General features: G+C 42.8%; 1 protein-coding gene across 3 annotated transcripts in view; it reads left to right on the top strand.

Moving 5' to 3' along the window:
- The window catches only part of LOC411264 (aryl hydrocarbon receptor protein 1), a 137,843-nt gene that overhangs the window by 33,680 nt on the left and 85,598 nt on the right, over nucleotides 1-18,565 (top strand). For all 3 annotated transcript variants that reach the window (XR_003305176.1, XM_026442322.1, XM_026442323.1), the window contains exon 2: nucleotides 15,693-15,883. Coding sequence is in view for 2 of the 3 variants with exons in the window: in XM_026442322.1 (XP_026298107.1) it covers nucleotides 15,693-15,883 (191 nt within the window). In the remaining variant the exon portion in view is untranslated. The remainder of the gene's footprint in view (nucleotides 1-15,692; nucleotides 15,884-18,565) is intronic.

Below are 18,565 nucleotides of genomic sequence, written 5' to 3'. Positions count from 1 at the left end.
TCGTATGCGGCGGAAAGGGTTGAATAAATAACGTTCGATTCGATTTCAACGAATCGTGAGCGAGCGATCGCGTGGGGAATCGCGACGACGAAGGTGTAGCAGCAGCAGCAGCAGCAGCAGCAGGTAGAGGTCATGCTTCTGGATATCTCTGTCACCCTTATATAATACCTTCTAAGAAGAGAGAAGATAACGGTGGTCAGTGACAAGTGCGAAGCCATTTCAAGCGGTTTACCCAGCACGGGACGAGTTCCTTAACCCGTTTAGGCTCGTAATTAAACTGCTGTACTTATAAATTCGAACCGACTCTTCTCGTCATCGCCAAGAAAACATTGCAAACAATTCGGATGTGAAAAATCGAAGTTTAGAAGAAATTCGTGATTCAAAATTGTACATGGAGCTTAATAATATTCCTCGTATTCAACGAATCAAGATCAAGAGAAGTGATAATATAAAAATTCCAAAGCTATACCTAAAAAATCTTTTAAAACTATATAAAGATCCTCCAGAATGAAGCATAAAAGACAAAAGAAAAAAAAAAATGACTGGCATCATCAAATTCCAAATAATAAACGAATAAAGCTCGACCAAAGATCGCTCTGATTCCTTCTGGAAGCTGATCGATCAAATATCCAATTTGCGATCTAAATTCCAAAATCTCCATCTTAGCCGAGAAGTGGAATTTAGAGCGGATTTGGAGAGAAAAAAAGAAAAAATGGCAAAGGCACGCTCGAGCTCGGGCGTGAATAAATGTCCCCCCCGTTGAAAAGGTAGAATTGGGTGGAGAATCGGCCCAGGTTAGGATTCTCTCTCCCCGGGTTATCTTGGGTGGTGAACGGAAAGGGCCACGCTGTGCCTCGAGTGTGAACGTGATTTTCGAGGCTGAGTGAATTTCGGTGGCGAGGAGGGGGCAGGGTGCAAGGGGCGAGGAGGAGAAGATGCGCCGGAGAAGATAGGTGGGAGAGGAAAGGGACGAGGGAAAGGGATGAGGATGAGGATGATGGTGGTGGCGCGGCGCTGGTTCGAACAGGACTTGGAAGGATACAAGGTCTTGGTATGCGGTGATATCGACTCATTACCATGCCGGGCGCGGACACCGGGGTGTGACTTTGCATCCATTAGGATAATTGTTGCCCTAAGTCTCCCCGCTGATTTCTTCGCGGCTGCTGATTACTTTTACGCGCGATAACTCATCGATTGCCGCCGCATTTAAGCGCGAACGCGACCACCTTAGGTCAGGTAGCAGCCGCAGCTTATCGAGGAAAGGATGCTCTCTCTCTCTCTCTCTTCTTATCTCTTCTTGAAACCGTCACGCCACGGATTGCGAATCTTTGGAAGAATTGTTTCGTCGAAAGAGTCCAAGGCCAGTTCTACCAGATCGATCGAGTCGAACGTTATATATGCATATATAATTATTTATCATATTTCCAATTATATCGAGGAAACGCGAAATTGGAATGAAAAGGAAGAGGGATCCGTCGAAATTTTTCCGTCTCCCGTGTGCCTCCGAGTTTCGGGCCTCGGTGGAACACGAGAAACGATTCCGATGGATAATTAATTTCATCCTTAATGAGGCTGCGGGGACGTATGTTAATGCGGAGAGCGTAGGATATTTACATTTACGGTAGCCAGCACGAGCGTGGCCTCCGGTTTCGGACACTCGTAACCTACTACACAACCTACCTACACGGGCTCAACGGGAGAAACGGAACAGATAACTCGTCCGTGTGCTCTCTCTCCTCTCCTCTCCTCCCTTCCCCTCCATTCGCTGTTCCCTGGACTGAGTGAGAGAGAGAGAGAGAGGAGGGGGAGGCAGAGACGCGCGTTGTTGTCTTTCCAGCGTGGGGATTTCCTGAGCAACGAACGAGCACGGGAATTAGGACCACTAATCTTTCCTGCTGGCCGAAGAGCGACGAGAACCGGGCCAACAGCCGACAAATGCGTTTGCCAGCAGCCCCGTTTCCACCTTCCTTCTTTCCTTCCCCCTCCCCCTCCCCTCGCCCCTCGCCCCTCTTTTTGCTCGCCAACTTGCTCCTCTCGGTTCCTTGTACCTTGTCACGGGAATTCGGTAGCACGGGCCCTCCCCCCTCCCTCCACTCCGTCCGCGGCCCCCTTTTTCGATCCTCTCTCGGGCTGCTCGATGGAGTGATTAAAGACGCCGTTAGAAAGCATTTAGAAGAGAACTCGATGCCTCGCTCGTTCGTCACACCTTCCGACATCGTCCTCGATTCTGTCCACCCCGAATTTCTATGTACCAGATAGTTTCTCTTCGTTAGCTAACTCTTGGGTATATGTTAAGGGAGAGAGAGAGAGAGAGAAAGAGGAGCCCAAAAATTTCGCGTAATTTGTCGTGAATAAATTAATTCCTCCATTCTTTACGATTTGGTGATACGTGCCACGTGAACGAATATTTCCACGAACGTATGAATGATGAATTTGATCAAAGGTGACACTTTACCTCTTCGATTTTTTTCTTGACTCCTCGTGGCAAGACGGTTGCATTTATATATATAGTTATGGAACCAAGTGGAAGAAGATCGCTCTTCGATGCTTTTGAAGACCCATCGCAACTTAATCAACGAGTGGTAAAGACTCGTAAAGATCGTAATCTGTGAAGGATGAATCGACAGGGAGCGATCGATCGAAGCGAAACGCGCGATTGGGCGCGAGCCATCCGCGTTTCCCGCGGATTATTAATGCGCCTCCGCTATCCCCCCTCTCTTTAAAGTGATAATTACCCGGAGAAAATTGGTATTCGCGCGCGAGGCGAGGCGAAAAACCGAAGATTGCCTTCCTCGTCCGAATCGGACCGGTTTCCAGCTAAGGGAATCGGCGGCGGCTGGATCGAGCGTGCACAATAAATTTTATTATCGATCGCATCGATCGCAATTTACGCGTCACCTTAACGACGTTTTAATGCGCCCAACTTAATCCACTCGATAATCTCTCTCTGGCCGAATTTATATATCGATATTGGCTTATCGATATCGGCATTGCGAAAGTACGATATCCTCGTTAAAAAGCTTATCTTTTTGAAAAATTATAGCGCGAATATTACGTGTGCAAATAACTTCTTTCCCTTCTTTTTTTTTTTTTTCCAAATTCAAGATTTTATTACGTAAATACGAGATTATCCAATTGTTTCAACTTCATAGGATAAATGCTTGTCCTGATCATTCTGCCAATTCTTCTCCGGGTTGAAAATTTTTCTTCGACCGTGGTGTGAACTTTCTCGATGCAACGATCGTCGTCTTCCGAATTAAAATTTCCGGCTTCGAATCTTTGCCACGACTTTTTTCGCGTTCCGACATTAGGATACAGAAGATTCTCTCCCAGTGGTGCGCAAACCATTTCAATCAGCTTCAACAGCTGATTTCCTAAGTTGGAATGCAGAAAATAAGCAGTGATGCTCGCTCATCACTCTTCTTAAAAGAACGCTCTTTTTGGATGGCACCAGAAACGAGAAGTAATTCGAATTCTGTCAAAAGTTATGATCGTAGAAAAAAAGGTGAACGAACTTATTTGCACATCTTATATGCATATATATTACACGAGGTGTGCTTTTTCGTGCCAGTTTTCGTGGAGAACCGCTACCTACTCTCGCGCAGAGAGAGAGAGAGAGAGAGAGAGAGGAGGGCCGTCGTGACACACGCGCGGCATGCGTGTCCCGTGCGAGAGAGCGAGCCGGCCTCTCTTCGTTCCCGCACCTGTTGACTTCTAACTCGGCCGCTTGATTAACGACTCTCCTTCCTAAACCACGCGCTCTCGCGATTTCTTACTCCGTCACGTGAGCGCGCCGCGACACGGTTTTTCGCTTCGACACGAAACCTCGGCCAGCAAATCGGCGCCGATTATGGGGATCGAACGGAGGGGGATATCGATTTCAGTTTGCCGGAACGGGAGAGGGATGACGATTCGAAAGGAAAATTGGAGAATTGAATTTCCAATATTTTTTTTAGAAAAGTATCTTGGAACTCGTTAATATTATCGTGGACGAGGAGAAGAATGATTATTTTTCGCTCGTTCGAAATTGAATCTTTTCAATGAATCAAATTGTGGAATCGCAGAAGATGCAAAGCGTGGTTAATTTGCCGTTTTTCCTCGATGAGCCGTGACAGAGAAATCGAGAATCTCTCTCTCTCTCTCGCCGGAGATAATGTCGAGAATTCGAGATTAAGATAAAGATGGAGGAGGAAAATTTTTTCGAAGCGACTCATTCTCGCGATGGAATCGCTGAAATTCGATCTGGAGAAAACGATGCTCGCGCGGTTGCTTATTAGGAGTAATGCGAGATGCATGATTAATAGATAATCGCGTCTGAAATAGGCGATCCTGGTGATAATGACCTCTCTCTCTCTCTCTCTCTCTCTCTGCTGTCGAGACGAGGCGGCACTTAAATCGTTCGGAACGTGCTACCTGTTAAACGTACGTATTCGAGCATGTGCAATGGTTGATGGGTTAATTAGGAACGGTTTATCATTCGTAAAGTGTCCTTTGAGAACGAGACCACACGTGAGCTGGAAATATATACACACGGTTCGTAAATGATTGTCGGCCCCGTTTGATCTTTCGATCTCGCCTTCATTTCAACATCGCGTTCCTTATTTTTCCCTTGGAAATTGCGATTTTTCAAATTGATAAATCTCGTCGTTTATACTTTTTTCTTAAATCTTTACACACATACACACACACATACATATAATTTTTCTCGACTCGATTCGAGAGATGGGACGTTGTCGATGGTGCCGCGCCAAATAAAGCGCGATCTCAATTTTCACCGGGCGGCTAATTACCACCATGTACCGATTAATCGAGCATTCGACGCCTCTCAACTCGGCATCTTTCGATTACAGCGTGCCACTCGACTTTGATTCCTTCGATCGATCGATCGATCGAGCTCCGATACGAAGAGAAAAAGAAAGAGAGAGAGAGAGGGAGAGGGAGAATGTTAATAATTCATGAATTTTTTTAATAACTGACATTTAATGTCGATCCGTTCGATCCTCGTGTTCACGGGTTTACTGGACGTTAGATAATGGACGATAATTAGCATCTGGCAGCCGCCAAACGTGTATTTCGTTTCGACCGTACGTGGAACCCTTCGCATCTCATTACGAGCGTACGCCATTGTATGCACATCAATATGCGTGCAAAGGATATACAAAATATACATATTAAAACGCGCGAGCGGGGCTTATTTGCATGCGTGGCGCATACGCAGTCGCCGCCGCGTCTAATAAGCCTTGGGCGCAATTAAGGGCGCCGGAAGTTCTCCGTTCGCCGAGAGATCTGGCTGGCTAGGCGTCTGCAACTTTCGACTTCACTCTCAGGCCAATTACAAGGAACGAAAATGTTCCGTATGAATTTACTTTATTCCGCCTGTATGCGTGTATTCGTGCGTCTATCCGTGTGTGTGTGTGTGTATTACTCTTGTATCAACCTTGTTGTTTTTAATTAATTTAACGGGGGGGAGGGAGGAAACGGAGATTAGAAAAAATTGAAATTAGTTCGTTTAAAATTCATAGCCTCGTCGTGTTAGAAGAGGAAGAGAGAAAAATAGAAGGAAGGGAGAAAAATTCGAGTAAAAGTTGTTGCATTATTCCTGCCGCACCCTCGGTTCCCAGAATTGAGGGAGGGATTCCGCGAACCGTCCACCGCGAATTTATGTTGCATGGCCCGTGCCAGGTTATTGCAGAAAATCGAAGATATCGCTTCGAGGGGATCAACGCTTCAATCCGCACAATTAACGAAGATCCGTGAGACTTTCCATTCGACGTCCCACGCTTTGTTCGGCCTTTGTTTACGGCCTCCACCGTAAAGCGACGTTATTCCCTCTCCCGATCCCTATCGAGCATCTGCAGCCGCGGACTGTTGCGCGCCAACCCTTCACCCTTGTATATAACGCGACCACCTTCCTCCTCCTCCTCCAATAAACGATCTTTTCCTTTTTTCTTTCCATCTCGAACTTTCAAACGAACTCGTCTCCGCGTCCATCCGCGTCCATTCCCTTTTTTCTTCTTCTTTCTCGTCCATCCTTCGGATCCGAAGATAGAAAGAGAGAGAGAGGAAGGGAGAATCCGTCGGTATAATTGGAGAAACCTCGAAACGTCGAGGGCATGTAAGGCTTAATTCCAGAAAATCACCAACTAAACGACCACGAGGACTATAAACAATTTAATTAACCGCGTGGTGGCGGAGGAGCCGTGGTGTGGACGCGTTGGTACGTGGACGCTGCGCGAGGCGGTCACCGCATAAATCAAAGCTCCTTTATTTGGTTGGTTCGACTATTAATGAAGCACGGGTCCGTCGGTCCGTGGAGCACGACGGACGACGACTAAATTAAATGAACATCTAAATCGTCGAATCCCTGGGACCACAAATCTCCCGGCTGCCGAAAACGCAACGGGTGCAAAAGTCGTATTGGGGAAGGAGGATCCCCTCTCTCTCTCTCTCTCACTTGGTTGTCGGCCGGGACAACTAGCAGGGCACTGGAGAGGCCGCTGCTGGGCCGCCGCGCCGCCATAAATTCTCCACTGAATTCGAAATTCGCCGGCCCGTGCACGATCACGCGAACAGAGGAGGTAATGTCGATGTCCGAGTGATCGCGCGGGGATCTCTCTCGCGGCTGCGTGGGACGGAGCGGAGATTTCGATGCGTCCAGATTTCTAAGCGGAATCGCGAACCGATCTCGGCCGAGAGGGATGGAAGCGTAGCAGCAGCGGGGATAAAGGGAGTCGAATTGGAAGATGATCGTAAATTTATAAATTTTCGGTGGAAACGGGATTTTCGTTTGGAAATTTGTAACAGCGAGCGTGTATCGAAAGTGGCTCGAAGCGGAACTTTATATGTTATTTACGTGAATCCAAACGTGAATTTGAAATTCAAATGGGAAGAAACTGTATTGATATATGATAGGGAGGAAAATGGCGTAACTTTGTACGGGATCTCGCAATAAAATTTCGAATTGAAATAATAGAAACTCGAATAGTTTCAGAAACAATATAATTAGGGAAATAGGCTCGCGTTTCTTGTATCGAGCTTATTTTATATTATTATTATTTCTCAAATTCGAATAGATAAATAACTTGTTGGAATAACCAGAGATAGCCTTCGCGAAATTATTATTATTATTATTATTATTATCCTTGTTTCGAAATTCAATTTATTATATATAATAAAATAATATATTCATCGAAACGATAAATCAAGAAGATGGAAAATAATCTCGAATGGAGAACGTAATTTAACTATAAGAAGCAAGAAGAAGTGCATCGTTTCCAAAACGTTAGGAAACGTATATTCGTTATATTATTGCTATTTCGATCGCGAAGTCGCAACGATTTCGCGAATTCGCAATTTCGCGATTATTCCTCCCTCGAGACGCTGTCTCAGTTCGTCGTATACTCAATTAGTTCCGGCAGTCGTTGCCTATCTCGGCAGAGGTGTTCGTCCTCGCATAATAATTCCGTTTGTCACGCCAGTTACGCGCTCTATATAGTCGGTCTCCCTGATACAACCCGCGTAAATAAACGTTGAACCGAAATCTTGAAACGAATTCTTCTTCTCTCCCCCTCTTAAGAATCGAGAGAAAATGTCACTTTCTCTCTCTCCCTCTTTCTATATATACACACGTTGTCTCTGGAAGAGCAAACCTTCTCGTTTAATAGAATCCCCTGATCTGTTGTACTTGATGCGTGTTAAATTGCATTGTGGTGGTAACGCAATGTGTAATTCTTAAACAGAGTTAAGAAAGGGTAATCCCCGGGAGATTAGATTGTTCTCGGGTGATAAGCGCAACGAAATCCAAAGATTAACGGGCTAACAGGCCTATTGCCGATCAACGATCGATCATTCAACGAACGACGAACGTTTCGAACAAGAGTTTTCTCTCGGAAAGAGGAGGAAAGAGTCGATCCCCGAATCCCTGGAACGTGATCTGGCCAACAGGTCATCGTCTGGGAACGCTGCGCGGGGAAAAAGTCGGCGAGGAGGAGGCGGTGGTCCCCGTGGCCACCGACGTTCGCCCGGTGAATCGCGTGCGAGCGGGTGAAAAAGCGGCGGAACACGGGGATAGCAACCGGCCGTAATTAATCCGGGAACGATCACGGTAATTAATTCGCGAGGTGAATGAGAAGGAGAGGAGAAGGGGGGAGAGAAGGAGAGCTCGCGACGCTCTGGTTGAACGCCGGTACGTGTAATGTTGTAAACCGTGAGTGAGTGAGTGACTGGTTTGTTAACGGGCCTAAAAACGCGTGCCGATTCTTTCTGCTCCCGTTAGCAGCAAAGATTCCATGGGATCGCCGATTTTCTAGCGTCGGCGTTTCGCTGATTTGAAAGCAAACCTCGTGAAAGGAAGACAAGGAAGTTCTCGTGCCACGGATCTTATAAAGGGTCCTCTCCTCCCTTTTGTCTTTCTGAGGACGAGTCTTCATTTTCTCGACCGATAAAAGCATCGAATGGAAGATGAAAGGAGTATAAATAGATGGATGGAAAGATGGAGGAAGATTTTCGTGAAGGATCTGTGGATAATTATTTATTTTTTGCAAAGTAAATTATGAACGGTGGATTGGTAATGGTCGATCGATAGGCGGTGGTGTTGGTTATTTTGAAAGGGAGAGAAAAGGACAGGTTGGAAGGAGCAAAGGGAAGTGGAGTTTGCGGACGGATACGATCGTGGACGGAGAGTGGAGAATCGAGGAGAGCGAGGCGAATCGACGACCGCGAAAGTAGCTTAACAGCTGCATTTGCATTTTTGTTGTCGAGAAGGCCTCTTGTGGACGAAGAGACCACTAATTCTGGCCGACATATGGCCGATTATTCGCCACAGGATGTCGAAAGTCGCTCTTTCTGCCCGCCGCTTACGAAATACCACGTTGACAGGCGAATGCACTTCCGCTCGTTTCGAAATTCGTTGCGTGGATTTTGCGGGGAGAAGGAAATTTCGAAAGTTTGCGGGGAAATTCGGATCGATCTCTCGTTACGAACGTAACGTTTCGAGAGAAAAAAAAAAGCAGTCTTACAAGGAATTAGGAGATCTATGAATTAAAAATTGGATACAACGCGACTCTTCTTCTTCTTTGGAAACTTTGATTCTCGTAATTGCGGTGAAAAAAAAGAAAAAAAGTCCGCTCTCTGCTTTATTTCCGCCAGGCACGAAACGAAATTTTCACTTTTTCATTAAAATGCGATTTGATCGCGGACAGCCAACAGCCGGTTGAATCGTTATCTCCTCCTCGCTTTGTAATTCCTTGGGCCGGTATGAGTGATACCTCCGCTATCGTCCCACGGGATCTGCCCCGATAACATCGATTTTTCGAGAAACGAGAGAACGTCCACGAAACTTAATTAACGAAACGACGAAACTACTCGACGACAACGATTTGATTAATTATCACGCGCTCCTACGAATCGTACAATTCAAGTAGACCAAGTCTCGATTTGCCTCTATATCCAATCCTTGATAAACTTGTGCTTCAAAATTAAAATTCCATTCATTGAAAGATACTTACAACTTTCGATTTAATCCAAATGAAAATGGAATTCTTGTTTCTTTAATTATCCTATTCATAGACAAAAATCTCTATATCTCCAATCCTTCCAAGGAAATTGAATTTTCGTTTCAATCCCCTTAATTACCTTACAAATTGTACAATTCGTAGACCAATTGGCCTCTATATCCAATCCTTGATAAATCCTTGATAAACTTGTACTTCACAATTAAAAATCCATCCATTGAAAGAATTACAACTTTCCATTTAACCTCAAATGAAAATGAAATTCTTGTTTCTTTAATTATCCTATTCATAAAGAAATTTCTATATCCAATTCTTGATAAACTTGTATTTTAAAATTAAAAATCCATCTATTGAAAAAGTTACAAATTTCGATTTAAGCCCCAAGGAAATTGAATTCTCGTTTCAATCTCCTGATTAATTATGAATCGTACAATTCGTAAACTAATTGGTATATATATGGCCTATATATCCAATCCTTGATAAATTTGTAATTCAAAATTAAAAATCTATTGAAAAAGTTACAAATTTTAATTTAACCTCCAAGAAAATTGAATTCTCGTTTCAACTCCATGTTTAATTATCCTACAATTCGTAGACCAATTGGCTATATATCCAATCCTTGATAAGCTTGTAATTCAAAGTTAAAAATCTATTGAAAAAGTTACAAATTTTGATTTAACCTCCAAGAAAATTGAATTCTTGTTTCAACTCCCTGTTTAATTATCCTACAAATCTTATAATTTATAGACTAATTGGTTTATATATCCAATCCTTGATAAATTTGTAACTCAAAATTAAAAACCTATTGAAAAAGTTACAACTTTCGACTTAACCCAAATGAAAATGGAATTCTCTTTTCCCTCTGTTTCAACTTCCTGCGAGAAGCCGCGGTTCAAGGTCGATGCCAGGCATTCCTAGACGCCACCTCCCTCCATCGTGTATATCACCATCCCAGGAAACAGGCTAGCATCCCTTTGGCGGTGGGAGCTCCCCCATGCTGTCTGCCACCCCGGAACTCCACTGGTAGAGCGTCTCTACCCTCGAAAATCCATAGTGGACCCACCCTTCCCGGGCGCCTGCGCGTCTCCTCGTTACGTTCCAACGATCAACCCCTCTTTTCCCTCCTCTCCTGCGAGGAGGAACGCGTCAACCGAAGCTTGAGCCACTGGAGGAAGGGACGAAAACGGATACGCAGACGCATCTGTCCTGTTGAATAAAGGGTGGAAAGGATGTAAGGGTGTCGGGGGCAAAATGGCGAACTTTTCGTGGAAATGGTTTCCTCTTGGGGGATTTTTAACCGTCTCGAGGATAGAGCACGAAATTGACGTTTCAATTGAAAGTTTAAGTTACAAGTTGTTTTGCTCGCGGTGAATATTTGATTACATAAGGGTAAATAGGTAATCTTTCTTCCATCCTCTGACCTTGAATTGTTAACACAGCGAAGATGATAATTTTGATTGCAGCTTTTATTAGTTAAAATCATTCTATCAATGATATTAAGAAATAGGATATAAATATTAATTGTAATTATTATTAATTTCCTCGTAGGATTGAAAGACGTATGAAACTTGGTTGAAAACGATTTTCGAAAAAGATAGCATAAATATCAAATTAAGATGTCAACCGCCAAGATTCGTAAAATTGAAACGTCAAGGATCGAAGAATTTTCTTTTTAAATCGTGAAAATTGGAAGGGTTAATAAGACGGTTCAGATGTTTATTTTACCATGGTTCCCGCTCGAATCGATGTTGAGGGGAGGGAAGGCTTGTATCGAATATTTGTCGAAAAAGCTGGCCACCGTCGAGGGTTAGAGGTGTATAATCTACGGAGAGATCCGTCGTTGAGCTGATGGATTAGTGGATAGCGTGTCGACCCGTCCAATCGTGCCACCTTTGATTCGTGTTATTTAATTCTAATCAAACCCGGGACTCGCATTTGTCCTTCCCTATGAAACCAAGCGCGATACAGTTTTCTTGGTAATAGTATAAGTAGCTTTTAAATTCGTTTCTTGGTAATAGTATAAGCAGCTTAGCTGGAATTAGAGTTTAGAATTCTCGATGAAAGTTTGATCCCTATCCAAGGTCGCGTCACTCTTCTGGAAAATGCGATTCGAGGCGAGCCGATAACGGAGGGATGGAAAATCGAGGGAAATTCAAATTCTTTGCTCGAAATTCGCGCTACTCTTTTTGAAACTCGATGAAGATAAAGATTGGAAATTTAATCGCAACTTTGTTCTTTACTCGTCTCGAACATTCTCTTTCTCGGAAAGGAAATTTTCCATTTTCGAACAATCTGATCGTTGATAAAAATTAGGTTTGTAAATATTGTGGAACGGAAAAGGAAGAAAACGGAGAAAAATCGTGTCGGCTACGTACGTAAGATTACACGCACGTGGTTGCAAGTTCGTGATAAATTGAAATTTTCAGAATAATCGAGAAGAGTGGTTATTACTCGAGATCTGATTAGTGGATCGAAGGATTCGCATGAAGGATCCTTCCATCAAATAAAGCAACTATTTCGAGGTTACTAATTATTAGTAGGATAGTTACGATCTATGATTCCGTGATAACCGGTTGTTGTGGTAAACGTAATTAAAATAATCGTCAGATGGTAACCGACCATTGTGAGAAAACCGTGTGGTCCAAATTTAGTAATGGCCAGCAGCGCGGCAACTGTAATTCAAATTTAATGGCAACCAATTACCATGGGAGTTACAAATAAGCTGATTAAGATGATAGTTAATTGCCGCAACAAAGTAAAATTCAAATTAACAATCCCCTCACCTTACTATAAAACGCTTTTTCCATCTTACCTCTCGAAGAAGAAGAAGAAGAAGAAGAAGAAGAAGAAGAAAACAAAGTATCACGTTTTACGTTTGCATACCTATCTATATTTATACTCTCCATAATATATCGTTCCACAATTCCTCTTTATTTCCCCTTTAAATTTATTATATATCTATCCACGTAATAAAATTACTTCTACTTTGAAAAAATAATACTTTTGCAAGTATTTTGATACTTTTTAACTATTTTGATCAATGAGCATTTTTTTCTTACGTCGAGATACATCCATGAGGAGATATAAAATAATATAAAACAAAGTATCACGTTTTACATTTGCATACATACCTATATTTATACTCTCAATATATCGTTCCACAATTCGTCTTTATTTCCCCTTTAAATTTACATATCTATCCATGCAATAAAATTACTTCCACTTTGAAAAAAATAATACTTTTGGAAGTCTATTTTGATCGACGAGCATTTTTCTCTTTATGTCGGGATACATCCATGAGGAGATAGGAGAGAATTGATAAAATTTGCCCAAAAGTCCCTGGCACACATGTTTATCGGAATTCTATCCGCGTGGCGGGAAATAGGAAACTCGAGGAATCGGTCAGAACGGGTACAATGAGGGGACAATTACGTTCTAATTGCCGGCATTGTCGCATCGGTTTCGTTCTCGAGTTTCAAAACGCGTTGCAAATGCAGTGTCCGCCGCGCAAAGTGCACGGTTTACGTTGCTTTCTTCCCACGGTGCGCCGGAACAAAAGTCGGTTACGTAAACGCGTGTCTCCATTCATCGACTCCCTCCGGGATAACATTTTATTTAGCGAAATCTGTCATTTATTTTTTTCCTCTTTTTCCTATTTTTTTTCTTTTTTTTCTACGCTTGTCATCGTGACAAGTTGATCGAATCAGGCAGTAACGCGATCGGTTTCGTATTGTTTCACGTCCACGCTTCGATGAACAGACTCGAAAATGACATTGCGTTATAATATTTTCGTTTAACGAGGCAAGCGTGCGTCCTGGTAGTGAAAATGTCAATTGAAAGAAGAAAGATCTTTTTATTATCGGTCAAGACGAGGAGAGAGAATCGAAGAATTTTCGTTATGATCTTATTATTATAAACGCGTATTTTTTCTTCGAATGGAAAATATATAACTGTAGCAGTGGCGTATCAAATTGGGAATTGGAATCCTCTTCCAAGTTTCACCGGATTACCCCGCTCGTCGTTAGTCTTAACGATAGCAATTAGTGTCATCAAATTGCACCGAGTCGTCCGCGGATATCCTTGACGAGTTCCTTGAATGCGTCGGCAATCTTGTCCCAAGAATTTCGTTTCCTCTTCCCTTTCTACCGAATCGAATCGTTCTCTCTTTTTCTCTCAAAACAAATCTTCTTGTCCCTCGTTTTGGTTGCAAAAATACTTTTTCAAAATCGAATACCAATCTCGAGTATCGTTGTAAGATCGAGTGAGAGAAAAATAAAAGAATTTTAGGAACTCCACCAATCCTCTCCTTTCGTTCCAATTCATCATTCCAATAATGTGTGTGAGATTGTGAGTTAATTCTTCGAAATATCGATATCCAAATTATCAAATTCGTTTCTCAATCAATCAAAGAGAAAGAAACATTTCGTTTACAACCTGTTTCGTAAATTGGCAAAATTCTTTCTTCGATTCTCGATGATGTAAAAACAAATTCCTCCACGCGTGATTGTAAAAATATGGGAAAGGATGAATCGTTGGAACGAGTGGAGTTGAATGGAGGAAAATCGGTGCAGGTAAAAGAGGTGGCAAAAGAAGGACACGGCCCACGTGGCGCTCCTTTCCTCCCGTCCCCCCGATAATTAACCGTGTTTTGCACGGTGGGGAAGGCGCGAGCAGCCGCGAAAGAACAAAAGGCGCGAGGGCCGTGGGTCCCTAATGGTATCTGAATGAGGCTATTCCTCGAGGACCCCGGCCCGTTCGTTCCTCGTCCCGGATAATGGATTCGGTGTCATCTAATAATTAATAGAGTTCTTCTCTCTCTCCCCTCCCCTCCCCGTGCTTCCCATCGTGCGCTCGTACGCCACGGCCGCCAATCTCATTCATCACGCTTTCTAACCCCTAAGCATTTTAATTAAGGCCATCGCCGTTTTTCCTTCCACGTTCCTTTCTTTCTTTCCTTCCTTCCTTCCTTCCTTCCTATTTCCACGCGCTTCCCTCGTCTCGTTGCGTTTTCCTCGCCCGCGTAAATATCACGGGCAACGATTTAACGCGATCTTGAAGGGAGAGAAAATAAAACGTTGTCGATAAAAGCCGATGTTTCGTTCGAATTCTCTCTCGAGCGAGAGAGATTTCACTTTTTCGAAATTGAACGATGGAATAATATATATATATAAAGAGAGAGAGAGAGTATCGTAATTAAAGAATAAAAATTACAATTATTTCGAGTTGTGAAAGATGATGATGAAAGTTTCGTTTAAAAAGCTATATATATATACATACACACACAAAGTGGTCATTTAAATTGTTTACCTGAGATGCAAAAACGTCACGATTCCATATTTGTCAGCCATGGAATCTCAATTCCATGGTAAACGGTTCAATTAAATAAGCGATTCGTATATACTCGGAGTAACCTTGCATCTACGTAAAAACGTAAAAACAAGCATTGACGTCTCGTTCGATAATTCCGTGGAATATAGATCAAACGAGCAACTTTTCGAAAAATCTGTCTACGAGATTTCCTTGTCAATCCCCGTAGATACGAATCGTCCGTTTATTTATTTCATTTCAATTCGTCTTTTTTCGTCGCACGAGCGTCCCTCCTCCACAATGTTATAAATCGCAGGAACAAAATACAGCCGTTACGCCAATGAACACACACGGTGATCGGACCACCACGTGGTCCGGTAGTCGACTTGTACACTCGTCATAATTGCAATTCATACATTTTATGCCCCGGGAATAAACGTGGAGGAGAGAAGGAGACGAGAGATACGTAAGAGAAAACGGTGGAAAGGAAGAAACTGTGGAGAAAAAGAAAAAAGAAAAGGTGGAAAAAAGGAATGGAAAGGGAGAAATACTTAAGTAATAACTATACTTATCCCGAAGAATTCGAGATCGTTGAGTGGTCCGCAGGGTTTTCTCGCGTGTCAATCAACCCTCGAATAGTGGTCGCCTTTAATTATCGAGATCGTTTTCGCTTCGTAGGCCGCCTGTTGTTCGAGCCTCGAACGTGGCCCAGGAATTCCTGTAACTTCCAGGTTCGAAGGTTGAACGATTATCTCCCTTCTTTTTTTTCTCTCTCTTTTCTATTCTTTTTTAATTTTTCTTATATTCTATATATTTATCTTGAAACTTGGAGAATTTTCGAAAGGATGATACATATATAAATACATCTTGCAGCTTGAAACCACCGCAAAAGGATGGGGTGACGAAATCGAATCCCAGCAAGCGACATCGGGAGCGATTGAACGCCGAGTTGGACACTTTGGCCTCGTTGCTCCCGTTCGAGCAAAATATCCTCAGCAAGCTGGACAGACTCAGCATCCTCAGACTCAGCGTCAGCTATCTTCGGACGAAGAGCTATTTTCAAGGTAGGTGAATTTCCATTTTCGATTAAACGAACACGTATATAATAACAATTATAAATCGGAAGGAAAGAGAATCGGAAGGGATGGATATATTATCAATTATTAGATCGGAGAGGCGAGATAGGGAGGCATTAGCATCCTCGGGAATGGACACGCGATGCTGTCGTTACTCTGTCTCCCGAGGAAACAATAAGATTGAAAAACAATGGGCGGCGGTTCTTCCGCGATACGGCAATTCGTCCGTTCACCGTCAAACTTCTCGGTTTCCGAGGCAACCGACCATTGTGATCCGCGCGTTTCTTGCCCACCATTGTTGGATTATCGTGCATTGTGCAAGATGTTGCGGAGGAAGTGGTCTCTCTATGCAGATGTTTCTACTATTTTCCTTTTTTTCTTTTTAACGGGAACAGAGGAAGAATATTTATTCGATTCTTGGTTCATTAATTTCTCGACGATTAAAATTATCGAGTATGTATTTATTCGAGAGGAACAACGATTCACGAAGATCTGGAAATTTACGTAGGTATGCAAAGAGGGAATTTCTTTTTCTTCTATTTAAATTTGAAAAATTATTTTCTTAAAGATCCAAGTTATTAACGTACCCTTTAGATCTTTTTAAGATTTCTATTTATATATTTTATTTCCTTTTCTTTATTAACTCTATTAGATCGCAATCTACAAACTTGTACAATTGCTTCCTAATTAATAATTTATAGTATAATTTACCATTTCTAATATATGTCAATAATTATAATTCACTTACTTGATCAATCTTCAATTTTCGAATCAGCGGGATCTCGGGTAACACGCGAGGCGAGAGAGAGAGAGAGAGAGAGAATGGCGAGGGAAAAGATCTCGTATCGCCGTTTCGTTTAATTAAAGAAAAATACACAATTTACCCTTTAATTATTCATCGAATCGAATAATTCATCTAATTAATCTTAATTGGAAACAACCTGCCATACTTCCATACGTTCGTCGAAACATCCATCATTTCTCGTTTCTAATCTAAAAGATTTAGAACCACTTTTGACGTTGTTCGATGATAATGATATCGTAAGAATTAGCAAGGAAAGAGAGAAAGAGAAAGAGAAATAAATGGCCAAAGTTACGGACGGAGAACATGGGATACGTTAAAGTGGCCGACTAAACGGGGAGTTAAACGGGGAGGAAGGAAAAATTTCCATATCGATTTCGAACGGTGGTCCCCGAAGACAGACGAAAAAGCGAGGAGGAACGAGACGAGAATACGAGCGGCCGGAGGGAGGGGGTGGTTGGGCAGGCAAGGGTTTGCCAATCAATAGCCTGAAAATCCGTCGTAAAAAGATAAGCCCTAGTTATTACGAGAAACTCGTGGCGCTCATTTGCCGGAAGGTTGTAATTTCTTTTACAAAAGAAGAGTTTATAATCCGTTCGTGACGCTGAATCGTAACATTGCCCGGCCCATTTGCATTTGCTTATTCATAATTAGTCAAGATATCGGCGCGGCTATGACATTTTTAAATTTTAGGTCAGCCCAGATACCATGCTGGTCATGTTACAACGAAACTATATCAAAAATATATCTTATATATATATAATTCTCGAATTCGAATTTTCTCAATTCGATCTCGACGATTTCTCCATTTATTCCATTCCATTCGATTGTTCCGATTGTTGAATATTAATTTAAGTTTAATCGGAAATACCTCGAGATAAATCGTTTTCGCATCAACGTGACCCAATTTTCGATTTTCACCATCGGGATCGCGGGTGGCGTGACTGTTTAAGATTACGATATTCAAGGTTGGCCCGCTTATCGGTACGTATTTGAGAAAAAGTTGGCTTTAACAAGAGCAAGGGCAATCCTCGCGATAAATAACGATCTGTAATCGGTAAATTTAGTTTTCTCTTTCGAATCGAGAAGCGAGAAAAGAAAGAATTGCTTCGAATCGAGCAAAGAAGATGGACGAAAGGAATTGGTTGAGGAAACGACAAAAAGAGGAAGGAAAGAGAGAGAGGGGGGAGGAGGGAGAATTATGCAACTGCGATCGGTGGTGCTCCCTGCGCCACGGGTGTGCAATCTCATCTGCAATCGCAATCAGGTGGGGGCCAATCGAAGAATCGGCGCGGAATAATGGGTAGACGTTCCTCTTTCTTCCCGTCCATTATCTTCCTCCCCCGGTTGCCTTCCAGGAGGCAACTCTCCAATCTCTCACGACGAACGTGCGCGGCCTCTAAGTGTGCCCACACGAAACCCTCGTAATGCGGCTTCTACACTTTTATCGATTTAACGCCGTTAAGTACTGCGAACCTGGCCACGAAAGCCCCCCCCCCCCCCCTCGCGAGGAAAGTCCCGATGATAACCCGGTGTCCTGAACGCCTCTTCCCTGCTCTTCCCCCTCGATCGATCACGCGTCCACTTCCAATTTTTCCCTTCTTTTTTCCATCTTTTTATTTCGAGATTCGCATCGATCAATTTGTTCCTTTTTTTTGAAAACCCCTGCTAGAAAATGTAACACAACTTAAAGTAATTTCACGCGATAATCTTTACACTTTAATATCTTAATCTATCACTCTATCAATTTATTTGTCTTAGAGGAATCTATTCGTTCGAGTTACGAAATCGATCCAAAAGATGCCACTTTTTATCCTCGAAAATAGACTTCAAGAATTAATCTTCAAGAATTTCCGCTTCCCCCGAAT

Source organism: Apis mellifera, linkage group LG8 (assembly GCF_003254395.2).
Source record: "Apis mellifera strain DH4 linkage group LG8, Amel_HAv3.1, whole genome shotgun sequence".
Taxonomy (NCBI): domain Eukaryota; kingdom Metazoa; phylum Arthropoda; class Insecta; order Hymenoptera; family Apidae; genus Apis; species Apis mellifera.
This window is presented reverse-complemented; position numbering and strand designations above follow the sequence as displayed.